Source organism: Sus scrofa, chromosome 1 (assembly GCF_054392235.1).
Source record: "Sus scrofa isolate SSC_HxYL_T2T_F1_AM1 chromosome 1, Sscrofa_HxYL_maternal_Yorkshire_Landrace_v2.0, whole genome shotgun sequence".
In the NCBI taxonomy this organism is placed as follows: domain Eukaryota; kingdom Metazoa; phylum Chordata; class Mammalia; order Artiodactyla; family Suidae; genus Sus; species Sus scrofa.
Genome location: NC_139383.1, coordinates 19318327 through 19335409, shown reverse-complemented (window position 1 = coordinate 19335409; position 17083 = coordinate 19318327). Strand labels below are relative to the sequence as shown.

The 17083-nt window shown below is 37.3% G+C and overlaps 1 protein-coding gene across 4 annotated transcripts in view; it reads left to right on the top strand.

The window, feature by feature from the left end:
• GRM1 (glutamate metabotropic receptor 1) overlaps window positions 1-17083 on the top strand; it is a 390429-nt gene that overhangs the window by 265142 nt on the left and 108204 nt on the right. For all 4 annotated transcript variants that reach the window (XM_021087033.2, XM_005659163.4, XM_021087041.2 and 1 more), the window contains exon 4: window positions 1531-1766. In XM_021087033.2, coding sequence (XP_020942692.1) covers window positions 1531-1766 — 236 coding nt within the window. The remainder of the gene's footprint in view (window positions 1-1530; window positions 1767-17083) is intronic.

Genomic DNA, 17083 nt, shown 5'->3' with positions numbered 1-17083 from the left:
GTGAGCTATGGCCAGTTCTAGGCACTTGGCCCAGCTCCCTGCTCCGTGAGGAGCAAGTGATAAAACACTTTCTCTGGCAGAGACTGAATGGTTATGTTCCAGAAACTGCAGGGCACCACTCTGTGGGTAGAGGAATAAATCCATTGCTTGACCAAGACACACTTAATGGTCTCCAAATCTTGATGAGATTTGAGACAAATCTCTTCCTGACTTTAGGCCCCTTGAATTCCTTTTTCTTAGAACATTTACTTTCAAAAACTTGCCTGTGTCAATTCTTTCTATGCCCCTTTGAAATGTAAATTTTCTCCCAGTATCTTGCTAGTTTTACTACAGAGAATTTTTTTTCCCCCTCAGGGACCTGGGAGCCATGCCTTTGAAATGTAATTATTAAGAATAATAGCAGACCTGTCTCCAAGTTTATGTGGGAAGGTGGGAGCCTAGTTTAGATAAGTGACAATTATCAAACACAGATGTTTTAATCACATTGACCAAGCTCTCCCCAATATCCTCTACACTTCCTCACTAGCTCATCCTAGCACTAAAAAACCCTCTCACCTTTTATTTCAGCAGAATTGAGTTCAGTATTTTTGGTCTATTGAAATGGATATAGTCTTTGACTGTTTAACTCCGTCTGGTGTAGTTTGTCTTTGACCACCTTCTTGGGAAGGGATCACAGCCACGCACATGAGGTTTGGCCTGGCTCATACCTATACTTCAATTAAACTGGATTTACATTACTCACAGTATATGTGAATGTTCTAGAAAATGACCAAGCTTTAAAATGTGAACCTACAAATGAAATGTCAGTAAACTGCCATTTAGTGAGAAGGATTATTTTTATTTGGAGGAATGAGACTGTTTTCATGCTGCTATTTTGAAATAACATTAGAAAAAAAATCAGGTCACTTCTAAGATATATAAATTTGAGCAATGTCCAGGAACAAAATTTGTGGTTATCCTCTTTCTGAGCTAAATCAATGTCCTACCCCAAATAATGCACTCATGTAATGGTCTTGATTGCAACTTTGAAACGTCGCCTAACTCTTATGGAGAAGGCCTGGAGTACCTTTTTTTCCCCCTCAAATAAAACCTGGGTTTTATTTTCCTCTGTTAAGAAAGTAACCGATAGGTTTTGTGGTCTAGTTGTAAAGAGCCCTGGGCTTGGGAACCAGACTGCCTGGATCTGGATCTGGGATCCACCAGAACTTCAGCCAGTTGCTAAACATCTGACTCAGGAAAAGTCAGTGGCACAGAATCTCGTGACTAGTAAATGTTCAATAAATGTTAGCTCTTGTCATTGTTGCTGTCATCATCTTCATCATCACTTCACTCCTGTGAAAAAAAACAAGACATTATGATTCTACAGTTTTCTACTCTCCACAAAAATAAAAAGTCATTGATGGATGGCAATGCTGGCTTAAAATAGACTTTCAGTCTTTCTGAATTGCTTCATTCATGCATAACTCAGAGCTCTATTTGTGAGACTTTTGTTTTTCTCTCTCCCCACCCCGATCCCTGCATTTTTTTTAGTGATGGATGGGCAGACAGAGATGAAGTCATTGAAGGTTATGAGGTGGAAGCCAACGGGGGAATCACGATAAAGCTGCAGTCTCCAGAGGTCAGGTCATTTGATGATTATTTCCTGAAACTGAGGCTGGACACTAATACAAGGAATCCCTGGTTCCCTGAGTTCTGGCAACATCGGTTCCAGTGTCGCCTACCAGGACACATTCTGGAAAATCCCAACTTTAAACGAATCTGCACAGGTAACTCACGTTTACAGAATCACAGCTCAGATTTTGGTCATCTCCTCCGGCTCGATGAATGAGTATAGACAGTGTCAAGGCTGGAGTTACAAAGACTAAATTGCCATCTTAATATATAAAATAGCTAGAGTGGCAGGTATATTGCTCTAGGGATTCATATTTCTATATTCCGGAAAGACTGCTTCAGTCTCTCGTGGAGCAAGTTAGAAGAAATGACAATATAAGTAAAGGAAAAGCAAACTGAAACTCAGGTATTTAGTATTCAGGCCTGAAGGAAGAGATTTTATTGCAGGCATACTTAGATCTTAGGAACAGACATAAGTAAACAGCACTGGTTTGATCTCTTTTTCTACTTTATGACTTGCTTTGATGTAAAAGTCAGCAGAAGATGAGAAAATGTCACCCCGGAGCATATCACTAACATGGGTGTATGTGGGCACAGGTGACAAGAGGCTCTACACCTCTCTCTGTAGACAGGAAAGATGGTTCTCAGTGGGACAGATACTCCCATACACCTACTCAGTAGAGGCATGCCGGAAAAGGGCAGCATGTTGTGAAAGATCTTTCAGGGCTTGATGCACTCCACAGGATGTCCCCACTTCTCCTCACCACCAGGAACTACCAGTTAAGTATTCTTAATGTGGTAACTTTATGAGTATTCTCATTATTGTATAGACATTGCTGGGGTTTTTTGTTTGTTTGTTTGTTTGTTTCTCAATAGTCTAGTCCAGATTACCTTTGGTCTTCTGCAGTGGATTCAAGGTCCATACTGGGTTGATAACATAGCTGGATGGACAGACATTAGACTCTCTACCCACGACCAAATTTGTATTGTAGCACAGTGATGTGACATGTATTTCCTATAACTAGGCTGAGAAGACTTTCTTCAGAAATGTTTACAACCCATTCATACATGGAACGCATATATAAAACACTGCATACACTACATCCCAAAAAGGGACAGAAAGGTGCATAATCCATGACTCTCAACCTAGAGAAACTTGAGGTCTCTTTGAGCAAATCAAAACATATAATATAGATGATATAGGTAAATAACAATCAAAGACGGTGAGTTTTTATAATGCAGGATAAGAATATGAATAATTATAAAAATTATTTCTAGTTTTAATAACATTCATATTTTGATGTTAGAAAATTATTTAAAGTACCAATATGGGGCACATCCCTTCAGAGGAGGGTGGCATCCTGACCCATTAGTCTGAGTTGCCTGTGCCTGATTCTGACAGTTTCCTGCTACCTGGAAGCCCATTCCTGGGACAGAAGAACAGAACACTTTGATAAGTGAATCTCTGTCTGTCTGCTTTGTTCATTTCTGTGTTCCTTTGGCACACACACTCCCTCTCCACACAGACACTCTACACACAGACACACCACACATCTGCGTCACAAAACCCAGCTCCCCATCTCTGTAGTCAAAGGAGGGGGCACAGTGTCCTGGGAGCAGGTTTCTCCACTATGACTGCATCTCAGGAGACAGGTCTGGCTCTACCCCTGATAGTTCCCCCAATCTTGTCCATGTCCATGTCTGGCTCTACCCCTGATAGTTCCCCCAACCTTGACTCCCAGCCTCTCAGGCCCAGGGGGGACTTCTCATCAAGGACTTTCCCTATGGCCTTTCCAGCCTCCCTCTGGGAGACCCCAGCTTCACTTTCATGGCCCAACTCCAGGTTTTGGTCTCCAGATCACACAGGACAGTCCCCTGACTCCCTGGACTCCACACTAGCTTCTTCCTACATGGTTTCCTCACTTGGATTAACAACCATGTACAATATGTTTGTATTGTCATTGTGTAGTCCTTCACCCCCAGCCCTCTGGGACCCTCCATGGTGCCCAGCTACTCTCCAATGGTCCCCATAGGTCAGGCAGTGGCCTTCAGGAAACATTTTTTCACCCACCCACCTTGCTGGTTTCTTCCACAGAATCTGTTCTGTGCTTGCCCTCAGCCCTATGGGACTCCTCCGTGGGGCCCAGCTACTCTCCCAGCACCCCTCTGAGACAGATACAGCTGCATGAAATAGCCCCCAGCCCCCAGGAAGCAACTTCTTCCTTGCAGACCTCACCTGTTTCTTAAAGCAATGACAGAAACAGCAACAAAAAAACCAATATATTTAAATTCAGTGCTATATGTCTGATGATAAGATTCAGCAGAATTCACTGAGAAATTTCTTGGTGTGAATCTATTTTTAATCAGTCAAGGTTTTTAGAATTTCCTTGGGATGGTTTCTTGGGAGGCTGAGTGCTAGGAGAAGAAAAGATATCTTGAACAGCTAACCATCTCACATGTATATCTCTACTGACTTCTCTTTTTTCTCAAATAAGAGACCCACATAAATTAAGAATTTTAATGAACCAATAAGCCACCTAGTGCATTCTTCTTATTTGCAAAATAAAGACATTGAGGATGAACACAACATTTCCCTGGGTTCATTTAGTTAATGGCAGCAATGGAAATAGAACAAACACCTCCTAAATACTACAATGCTGGGCTACTTTTGGACTTAGATTTTAGTAATAGATTGACTTTTGTTGTTTTCTAAAGAATCCTATTTCCTTTCTTAAACTTTAAGATCTTAGAAGATTGAAAACCCTAGCAACCCTCATAGAACCCTGTACAACATTGATTTCTGGAATCTCAGTCATTCCGTAGTAAAAAAATTGATCAATTAATTTATATTATAGTCAATGAGTTTTACTTTATTTGAAGAAAAGTTAGACTATTATTTTTCTAAATTAAATATACTTCATTCATTCAACAGAATTTATTAACCATGTCCTATATGTAAGACTTTATTCTAGGAGATGGAAAAACAGCAGAAAACAAAAGAGGAAAAGAATTGTTATCAATAAGTAACCTTACATTTCAGTGCAGGGAAATAAATAGTAAACAAAAATAAATTAGGCAAAATATATTCTCAATGAAGTGATCATAAGAGCATTGAGGGAAGTCAAGAATGGGGGTAGGGTAGGAAATGCTGGGGTAGAAGGATTGTATTAAAAGAGAAAGCCTCACTGAGAAGGTGACATTGGATTAAAGATATGAAAGTGAGTCATGTTAACCACTTGGGAAGGGCATTCCAAGCAGGGGAAAGAGCAAATAAAAAGAGGCAGCTGCATGCCTGGCTTAGTGGGAGAATGGTAAGGAGCTCAGGCTACCTGGAACCAGTGAGCACATAGACTAGCAGGAGGTAAGTCAGAGAGGCACAACACAGGAAAATGTTGTGCAGGACTTACCTGTCCCTTGTGAGAACTTTGGCTTTGTTCTGAGTGAGATGGGAATTTCAAGCACAGCAGAGACAGGATCACAGTCTTACTTTTTCTGGAAAGAATTACTCTTGCTGCAGTTTTAAGTTTTTTTTTTTTTTTCTCTGTTAAAAGGTTTTCTTTTTTAATTTTTATTTTATTTATTTTATATAATGATTTTTACTTTATTTTTTTTATTATAACTGGTTTACAGTGTTCTTTCAATTTCCCACTGTATAGCATGGTGACCCAGTTACACATACATGTATACATTATTTTTTCTCACATTATCATGCTCCATCATAAGTGACTATATACACAATGGAATACTACTCAGCCATAAAAAAGAATGAAATAATGCCATTTGCAGCAACATGAATGGAACTAGACACTCTCATACTGAGTGAAGTAAGTCAGAAAGAGAAAGACAAATACCATATGATATCACTTATATCTGTAATCTAATATATGGCACAAATGAACCTTTCCACAGAAAAGAAAATCATGGACTTGGAGAATAGACTTGTGGTTGCCAAGGGAGAGGAAGAGGGAGTGGGATGGATTGGGAGCTTGGGGTTAATAGATGTGGACTATTGCCTTTGGAATGGATTAACAATGAGATCCTGCTGTGAGCACTGGAAACTATGTCTAGTTTTAAGTTTTGATTGACGGGGAAAGATAGAAAGAAGCAGAGCAGTGAGGTCACTGTAATAATGCAGGTTGAGAGTAAGGCGGATTTGACCATGGTTGTGGCAAGCAAGATGCAGAGAGGTGATTGAATTCTAAGGATATTTTGAATGAGGGGTTTTGCTGACAGAATTGTGAAGAATGACTCTGGTCTGAGCAACTGAAAATATGGTGTCACCATTGACTCTGATGAGGAAGACTTGGGGAAAAGCAGGTTAGAGAAGGATCAGAAGCTAGAACACAGATGAATTAAGTTTAAGATGCTTATTAGTGATATAACTGTATATGTCACTTTGATATTGTGTTTTATTAGAAGAGTTCAGAATACTATTTTTTAAACACACTTGGATATCTATATTTAAGGATTTCCAGGAAAAAATCTTGAGACTTGAACTTTTGAAACAAAGTTAGAACTCTGTAGCCATGTACAATAATGCTTCAGGTTTTCATTTTTCATAGTACATGTCAAAGTTAAATCTGAAACTGGTTAACATTCATAGCATGGAATAAAAATTGGCACATTCATGAATTATTCTTATATTATGCTTGACTCTCAAAACTATTTTTAAAACTTCTCACGTGATTACAGAATTTAATAAAAATGTTTTTATTTGCATTTCATTCTGGAGTCAAGTTCAGCAAATATTTCCCTTTGTTCTTAGTTCTAAGAAAGCAGCAGGTTTATTTAACTTTTCTACTTGGAACTAATTCATAAAAGTTATTAATCATTTTTGCTGCAAAAATCCTAGAATTTTATCTTTAGCAGTGTGATCTATGTTATCTCTGTGTTTATACAGTCATGTTAACTAACTTTTTAGTTTTAATCTCTGTATGAAATTGGCTTCAATAATATTGCAGAACAACGCAAAATTTCACTTCATGTATCATTCTTATCTAGTTAATATAATTGAATATCAAATGAATTCCACAGTCTTATAACAAATATGCAGACATACTTATGAAAATTAATGTGAAGAAGTACCAGTAACCTTTCCATACTGTTGAGAGATACTCTTTCTGTCATTTATTTTTACCTCTTCTAATTGGGTCATTTTGATGTTTTGGAAAGTTTTGATATTGCAGTTAGTTTCCATAGAAACCTTCATTGAGCATACTTTCAGATGTCACTATTTTAAATAAAGGGTTTACATGCACTAGACTGTCAATTTGAACATTAAGGATCCCAAGCCCAGGCTGAATAGTTTGGGAATCACTATGGCTAATTGGAAAGTACTTCATGCGAAGTCTACATCTCTACCTAGTTAGGTGAGTATATCAAGGAAATTGGAGATTCGTTGGAAAAGCACTAACTGAAATATCAAAGTTTAACTTCTAAAAAAATGTATCCTTGTGAGAACAGTGGGAAAGGTAGGTATAAAGCAAATCAATGTCACCCTCTTCCCGTAAATGTCTTAATTGCTTGCAACATTTGTGGAGTATTGGCAATGGCACAGTGCTATATCATTCCTGATGAGAAATGCTAAAATGATTCAATGGAAGCTGAGAAAGCATTTTGAAGCTCAATTATTGAGTCCAACACTGGCTCAGTCAAGCCTCTGCCACATGGCTTGGAGGACCTCACTTAACCTTTGAGTCTCAATTTCTGCAACTGTAACGTGGTAACAATTTCTACCTCACACAGTTGTGAGAATTGAATGAAATAATACAAGTGAAATACTTTGCATTCTGCAAATCCTTACATAAGTGCAAAGTGTTATTATCAATGTCGTGCATTATCACAAAATAAATAAGGCATGATATGGGGCATTTTATTAAAAACTACAGTTTTTAAAATTACAGATTTAAAGTAATTGCATTCCAGGATGTGGAAACTAGAAAAAACAAGCACATGACCCTTACACAATCACACTTACATAGTGCCAAAATATATATTTTCTTTCATTTATTTTTCTGAGTAGTCTTTTATACTCTTTGTGATTATCAAAGTAGTATATACTACTAAGCTTATCATTTGCAAATTTAAAATATAGAAAAACACAAGATAAATAAAGAGCATTAAGAATTTACTTTTATAGAATACTGTTAATTTCTGTTAAATTTTTTATGTGTTTCTACTAAATATGCTTAAACTTTTGGTATATTTTATCATTATGTAGTTTTAAATCATGAAATTAATGTAATTTTACATATTTAAAATGAATACTGCCTTTTCTTTTAAATTTATGATTTTTTCTTTGTCTTTAAATTCTTTTTTAATGGCTAACATTTTGCAAACAAATAAGCTATAATTTATTTAACCATTTCATTTTTGGTTCTTAACAAATTTTTTAAAAAGCTACAGTGATGCAATAAAAATTCTTCTTCCTAATTTTTTTTTTTTTTTTTTTTTTTTTTTTGCATCTCAGACAATTTTCTTAGGCTACATTTCCAGCAGTTGAATTACTCAATCAAAAGATATGAACATTTCTAAAGCCTTTGAAAATAGGAGTTCCAAAATGCAACTCCTATCAACACTGCATCAAATTCTATTCACTTTTCATTTTGTTTTAGATAATTATACTTATAGTATACATATAATTTCTATATCTTATTTTCATTTAGGATCATACTTTACTTTTTTGATATTGCTGCATGGCCTTTATAACCACAATTTTCAGTAGCTCCATGACTATACTATAATTACTTAGCTATCTTATCCTGTTGAACGTTTAGGTGCTTCTAATTTTCTTATTTAAAAACAAACAAACAAAAAAACACTAAATAGTGTAAAGAAAGTTTTCGTGGTTGTTGTCCTTACTATTTTTTGATTATTCCCTTACTGCAGATTACTAAGTGTATGATTATAGGTCAAAAACACAACAGTTTGGGGGTCCCTTGAAAACAAATATTACCATTGTCTTGAAATAAGGGAATATTAAGATTTGCTGGGGCAAGCAGTGTATTAACTGTGTGAATTTACTGGGTTCATATGTCCTCACCAGCCTTTTTCATAATCTAGTGTATTTATAGCCATAATTTTACTTTCTCCCCTTAGTCTTTGTACCAACCAGGAACAGATGGTCACAATGCTTTTTAAAGCTGGTATATCCTTGTACTTGGTTATTATACAAGACATAATGAAAATTTTGATGGGATCTGTAATGCTTACTAACAACTGAGAACTAGTAAGTAAGACAATGACAGCTAGTCTGATCTGACAAATTTTCAAGATTTCCAAGTATGTATACTCTTGTCCCAGTAGTTTGAAGACTGCCATTCATAATTTTCAGATTGGAACTAATTTTTTATAATATATTCGTCTCTTCCGGCTGTAAACTTTATGAACTTTCTGTTTTGAATTAACTTATTATGTAAAGCTGTATAGAATTGGCCCATTAGTTGATCTAGATTAGGATGATCTATAAACTGACATATATTTCAATTTAACTTCAGCGCATTATGTCCCAGGGTAGTAACCTCTCTTTGCCTTTCTAAGTTTGGCGCAAAACCCAATATGCACTCCTAAAGAGTATCATCAGCCTTTAACCAAAAAGTTAGTACTATTAATTGGAGTTTGTGGAAGACTTCACAATTCTTCACTCCTTCCTGTATCCATGCTCTTTAAAACATGACTTTGTAGCTCCTTCCATTAAGAGATGGAGTTTTGTTCCTGACCTCAGAAATGTGGATTGACCTTAGAATTTATTAGTTCCGAGTTAGGTCAAGAGGCTTTGACCTACTCACATTCTCTTTCTTAGAGTCCTTCCTCGGCCTAAGTACAAGCCAGAGTTAGCCCTGCTGAAGATGAGGGATAACGTGGAGGAGAAACAGGATAACCTCTCTGTTGAAGTCATCCTGAATAAGCCAATAGCCCACCAATCCACCAGCTTACTGCTGATACATGAACAAGCTCAGCTGAGATGAGTCATATCCAGCCCAGAGAAACAGAATGCCCCAGTTGACCCCTAGATTCATGAGCTGTAATACTGTTGTTTTAAGTCACTGAGCCTTGTGGGTTTGTTTGCAGCATTATTGTGGCAACAGATAACTAATAAAGGGTTTCCATAGACTTATATTCCATGACCCTCCCATGGAGCAATAGTCAGTTTAATTAAACTGTGGAACATAATTATTCAACTCAAGGCTAGAATTCTCAATTTCCCTGCTGTAAAGAGTGGTACAACACCCTGTATCTCATGGAATAAATACAAACATTTTTATAGGTACAACAACGAAGATTTCAAAGCCCTCTGGTCCAAGACAGCAAACAATCTTCTTAGGAATTATGGTGTCCACACAGAAAGTACTGATGAGTGGGGCACAGGTACAGCTGAGCCCAACAAACACCCCTAGAACAAAATAGTCATAGGTTCTTGGACAGTGCAAGTAGAAGTTGCCTTATGTATATATGTTTCAAAGGCCTTAAAGAGTCTTAGTCTGAGATGTTGTAGCAAATTACCATAAACTGGATGGCTTAAACAACGAATATGTATTTCCCATCATTCTGGAGGCTAGAAACTGAGATCAAAATGTCAAGATGGTCAGGTTCTGGTGAGAGCCCTTTTCTTGGTTTCCTCACAGAATGGAGGGAGGAAGCAAGGTCTTTTCTTATTAGGGCACAAATCCATCATGAGGGTTTCACAGTAAAGACCTAATTACCTCCCCAAATCCCTATCCCCAAATACCATCGCATTGTAGGTTAGGGTGTAAATGTAAGAATTTTGAGGAGACACAAACATTCAGTCCATAGCAGATGGGATAATATCTTTTGGTTGAAAGAATAAAAATTAACTGACCTTGGGTCCCATCTGGACATTATAATTTCTTAGACAAATCTCAGCAATTATTATACACAGATGAAGTTCTGAAAATAATATTGTACTACAAGCAAAGTCTTGGTCTGCCTATTTCTTTCCTTTTTCGTTTATTTATCTATTTTTTGTCTTTTTTTTTTTAACTGCTGCACCCACAATATATAGGAGTTCCCAGGCTTGGGATCAAATCAGAGCTGCAGCTCCTGGCTTACACCACAACTCATGGCAATGCCAGATCCTTAATCTACTGAGCAAGGCCAGGGATTGAACCACATCCTCATGGGTACTCTTATCTTTTTTAATTTAAGTACAATTGATGAGACTATTTTCTTTTTTTATTTAATTAAAAAAATTTTTATACAAATGTTGAACGTTACTTTTCATTTACATTTATTATAAAATATTGGCTGTATTCTTTTTTTATCATGAACAGATGAGTAAACCTTTCTTCCCTTTTCCATTTCTGTTTGTTTGTTTGTTTATTTTATTTCCCCAATACATTATTTTTTTCCTACTGTATGGCTCTATTCTTTATGTTGTACGATACATCATTGAACTTATCTTAGACCCCATAGTTTGTACCTCCCACTTTCCCATCCCTGTATTGTCCCTTCCACACCACTAGTAACCAGTAGGTTGTTCTCTATGAGTCTCCTTCTTTTTTGCCATATTCATTAGTTTGTTGTATTTTAGATTCCACATATAGGTGATATCATGTATTGTTTGTATTTCTCTGTCTGACTTATTTTACTCCAGGTCTATCCATGTTGTTGCAAATGGCAAAATTTCATTCTTTTTATGGCTGAGTAGTATTCCATTATAAATTTATGCTATATCCTCTTTATACATTCATCTATTGATGAACACCTACATTGCTTCTATATATCTTCTATGGTAAATAATATTGCTATGGACATTGAGGTTCATCTATCTTTTTGAATTATATTTTCATTTTCTTTGGATGTATACCCAAGAGTGGAATTGCTGGATCATATGGGATTTTTTTTTTTTTTTTTTTTTTTAGTTTCTTGAGGAATTTCCATACTGTTTTCCATAGTGGCTCTTCAATTTGTATTCCCACCCACAGTGTACAAGGATTCCTCCCCTCCATATCCTTGCCAACATTTGTTATTTGTAGTCTTTTTGGCTTATTAAAGTCATCAAGAAACCTTTTTTAAAATTATGTTAACTGTGCAAATATGGGTCCCCTAGTAAGTCTTCTATTATACCAGTTAAATCAAAATCTCTAAGGTGGGGCCAAATATTTATATTAAGGATAGCAAGAAGCTCATACTTAAAATTTATGAGCCCTTAACTGCATCTGTGTTTTTTTTTTGTTTGTTTTTTTTTTTTTTAGTTTTCAAAATTTAGAACCATTTCTCATTTTGTCACTGTCCAAGTTGAGAGTTTGCCAAGGTTTTGGCCCTGGCTATGGCAGCTGTGGTAGTTAATAAGAGCTTAGTAATTTCTAATGCTGAATCAGTCTCTTCTGTTTGTTTTATTTATTGATTGATATGCTTGTTTGAAGCAGTGGCATTGCAAAACCAGTAAGTCATGGCTAAACATTTTTCTCTATGTCCAGGCTGGGAAGTTTCTAAATGTATTAATTTCTATTACTGCCATAACAAATTACCATAAACTGAATGGTTTACAACAACACAAATTTATTACTACACAATTCCGTAGGCTATAACACTGAGAAGGGTCTCATTGAGCTAAAATCAAGGTGTCCGCAGAGCTGCATTCCTTTATGAAGGCTTAGGCGAGACTCTGTCTCCTTGTTTTTCCTCATTTTTATTTTTTTTAAAAATATTTTATTATAGTTGATTTACAATGTTTTATCAACTTCTTCTGTACAGTAAAGTGACCCAGTTATACATACATATATATATATACACACACATTCTTTTTCTCACATTATCCTCCATCATGTTCCATCACAGGTGATTAGATATAGTTCCCTGTACTATACAGCAGGATGTCATTGTTATTCACTCCAGATGCTATAGTTTGCATCTACTAATCCCAAACTCTCAGTACATCCCACTCCCTTCCCCTTCCCCTTAGCAACCACAAGTCTCTTCTCCATGTCCATGAGTTTATTTCTTCTATGTAGTTAGGTTCATTTGTGCCATATATTAGATTCCAGATATAAGTGGTATCCTACAGTATTTTTCTTTCTTTCTGATTTACTTAGCATGAAAGTCTCTAGTCTCATCCATGTTGCAGCAAATGGCATTATTTTGTTCTTTTTTTTAATGGCTGAGTACTACTATATATAGAACTACCATATGACTCAGCAACCCCCTTCTGGGCATATATCCAAACAAAACTTTCATTGAAAAAATACATGCACCCCATGTTCATTGCAACGTTATTCACAATAGCCAAGAAATGGAAAAAACCTAAATGTCCATTGACAGATGAATGGATTAAGAAGATGTGTTATGTATCCTTGTTTTTTCTAACTTCTAGAGGTCACTCCCATTTCTTGGTAGTGACCTTCTTTTCTCTTTTTTTTAAATCAGCAATGTTGTATCTCTTTGGCCCTTTTCCCATAGTCACATCTCTCTTTGATCACAGCCAGGGAAGGATCTCTCCTTTTAAGGACTCGTGATTAAATTAGCCCCACCAAATAATCGAGGATTATCTTCCAGTCTCAAAGGATAGTTAATCACACCTACAAAATCCTTTTCATCATGTTCCAAACTTTAGGATGTAGGTGTCTTTGTAGTCCCATTTTCTGCCTACCACAGGAGACATCTAGACAGAGCAAGGGATTAGCAGGATGTAAGTCTTTAGGAACAGATTTTATTTTACTTTATTATTTTATTTTATTTTATTATTTTATTTTTTTGTCTTTTTAGGGCTGCACTGGCAGCATATGGAAGTTCCCAGGCTAGGGGTCGAATTGGAGCTACAGTTGCTGGCCTAGACTACAGCCACAGCAATGCAGGATACAAGCCACATCTGCAACCTACGCCATGGCTCACGGCAACATCATATCCTCAACCCACTGAGCAAGGCCAGAGATGGAGCCCGTGTCCTCAGGGATGCTAGTCGGGTTCGTTAACCACTGAGCCACAAGAACTCCAGGAATAGATTTTAAAAATCAGTTTCATTGTGGTAAAGCATCCAGGCTGTTGTGGTTAAACATGTGCCTCTGGCTGACTGGAATAGTATCTGAATGCATGGAGACCTGCCTATTAGACTTCTCTAATCTCTGTTTCTAGGTTTTCCATTGGTGGGTTTGTTCTTTCATACCCACAATTTGAGAATATCATAAACACCATGCTCTTACCGCAGAGACACAAATAACTAGTCTCCTGGATAATTCAACTTCTTGTAAAACCGCAATTAGAGAAGCATCCTTGTAAATACTCTTTGTCCCTCATTCCTCACTCGGTATAAATGATTATCCATCTTTCTCCCACAGACATATACCAAGATATCAGATATTCTCCAGGAGCCTGATTATCTGTGAAGGCTAGAGCCTGGGCCTCCTGGTGAATAATAGTTTGTATTTTTCCGTAGTTTTTCATTCATCTATATATTAGTTACTGAGTGAATCTGAGTTGGTTTAAAGAAAATAGATACTTCATTCTGAAGAGTCCTAGAGAAGCATAAACCATGAGATCCTGAGCTTAACAGGTGCTGGTCATGCTCATCCCTGTCCATCCCGGTTTCTTGCTCTTGTACCCAGATGACTGTACTCTCTCAATCTTCAAGTCCCAAGTGTCAAATTCTAACTGATCTCAGGGCTTTCTCTTTTTTTTTTTTTTTTTTTTTTTCCTTTTCTAGGGCTGCTCCCATGGCATATGGAGGCTCCAGGCTAGGGGTCAAATCAGAGCTGTAGCCGCTGGCCTACACCACAGCCACAGCAATGTGGGATCCAAGCCGAGTCTGCAACCTACACCACAGCTCACGGCAATACCAGATCCTTAACCCACTGAGAAAGGCCAGGAATCGAACCTGCAACCTCATGGTTCCTAGTCAGATTAGTTAACCACTGAGCCACGACGGGAACTTCAGGGCTTTCTGAATAATACAAAGCTATGTTTATTTCTTCATGATCATGTTCTAAAACTATAGCCAATAACAACACAAACTCTGCCAAAGACTGTCAATCTAATCAAGCTTCTTTGGGCTTAGTGCCCTTGTGCCTAAATATTGTGTTTTTCTCCATTCAATATTAGATTTGAATTTCCAATTTAGATAATCATTAGTGCTAAGATCTGACCATAAGTTTGGCTCTTAGTAAGTGTGAGAAGATCCAGAGTTTCTTACTTGGGTAAAGTGAACTCCCCTTCAGGATTTTTTGGAGTGCCTCCTTTTAGCACTCCACATTTTCAGTTTCCTATAATTTCAAGTTAGAAATCAAGAAATACAAATGGAAACAGGAATATGAATATAGTTAGGATAGACTAGGCTATGCTGCAGTAGCTAATGACCCCAAAATTCCAATACCTTCAAAGTACAGACTTGGCTCTGGTTCATGTCCCATTTCCATTGCAGGTTTCTTGTGCCTTTTCTCTAGGTCATCTTTACTCCAGACCAAGCTGACAGTGAAGATTCTATCTGAAATATTGACCATTATTATAGAGGAAATGGAGAGAATGGCAAATCAGATGCTGGCTCTTAGAAGTGACACTCACTACTTTTAATAATATTTCATTGACCCAAGTTACATAGGCCTGGCCTGATGTCAGTGAGTAGAGAATTATCATACTCTCCCAGGAAAAGGAAGCAAATATTTTGTGAACTACAATAGATTCACCATGCCCTGTCCTTCTGGTGAAAATTATACAGATAAATTATTTAGAAAAATCTGATTTCTTCCTGCAGAATACATTAATAAACTCTCCAACAGAGACAACACAAGAAAGCCATCCAATGATCAGCCTCAAAGTTAAGCCTCATATTGTTTTCTCTTCATCAGACTGAACATGACTCTTTCTTCATGGTTCCATGGGTAAAAGAGACAAGTTGGCTGTCCCTCCACACCCCATGCATAATAGGGGAGAAGTGAAAGAATTACAAAAGTAATCGTTGGGGAAAGGCAGAGCCTTAGAGGTACACCACAGTGGTTGGTTCCATAGACATTCTAAAATCCATCAGGGAAGATTTCCAAGTGTTCTCTACTGGCACTGGGAAATGTCCTCTGAGTGGGCTCGGATGTGTTCCCTGGGAGACGTTCCCAGGCTGGTGTTCTCCATGGCCCCTGCATCCAAACTCAGTCATGTCCCTCCTTTTCCATCATCCATTTTGGCCTCTTCTGATGAGGCATTGGGCACTGTCTTCTTTTCAGCCTACTTCCTCCTAAAAGTTTGGGGCACAAAGACTCTTTTAAGTCTTCAGTGATCACAATCTCTTTTAGTCTAGGCTGGTGGCTTTTTTTTTCCTTAATAAAACTCTTTCGAAAAGTGCAGCTTTCTTTGTAACTAGGTTATCCATCACAACATGTGCCAATAGCTATGCCTACAATTCTTTTTTAGAGAATCCTCACCTTCTAGATTTAATTTTAGAAATCTTGAGCCTAACCAACTTCTAATGAAAAACCAGTCTTTGCCTCTTTTAGCAATTTTGTTCTTCTGAAAAATTTATGGGTGCCAAATTAATCCCTCCAGAGACTTTATTATAATAATATGAGTTTTGATTTGGCCTTTGTCACGAAGCTGAATTTTCATTTGTCCTTTGTAGCATAAAGAACTTCTAAGTTTTATCTTTTAAGAATTGGAAATGAGAATTATTTTTTGTGTGTGTGTGGTTTTTTTGTCTTTTTTTTTTTTTTTAGGGCCACACCCACGACATATGGAGGTTCCCAGGCTAGGGGTCTAATCCAAGCTGTTGCCACTGGCCTGTGCCAGAGCCACAGTAACACCACATCTGAGCCACATCTGGGACGTACACCACAGTTCACGGCAATGCTGGATCCTTAACCCACTGACAAGGCCAGGGATCGAACCCACAACCTCATGGTTCCTAGTTGGATTCATTTCCACTGCACCATGGGAACTCTCAGAATTCATTTTATTATCATCTCTGTACATTTAATTTTCCTACATCCCTGCCTAGATATGCAAGCTTATTTGATAAAATGTCTTCCTTCTAAGTTATTACAAGTGACAATGCTATCGAATGTTATGTCCCTGAATAATAATTAACTTTTTTCTTTTCGATTCTGGTCATAGTTTCTTTCCATCTGCTTCTTGTTTCAATACGCCTGATATTTTGTGGTTCACTATTGCTTTTATTGTTGTTGTAGCATCTCCCTAGTTTTAGGTACCAATTTATGTTTTGGTCAGAATAGACTAGAATATACTATTATTACAAATGACCCCTAACTTAATGTCTTATAACAGGAAATAGTGATTTCTCTTTCATGACATATGTTCATTATGTGTTAGTTAAGACTGACCTATGTCTTGGGCACTCTGGTGGCCAGTCTGATAAAATAGCTACTATCTGGAACATTGATAATGGTGGCAAGAGAACAGAGTATGACGAATGTGCTGTGGGTTTAAAGCTTCTGCTAAAAGTGTGCATGTCACTTCACCAACATATATCAACCAAATCCAGTGCTACATTCCAGCCAAATAGCAATGGAGAGGGAAA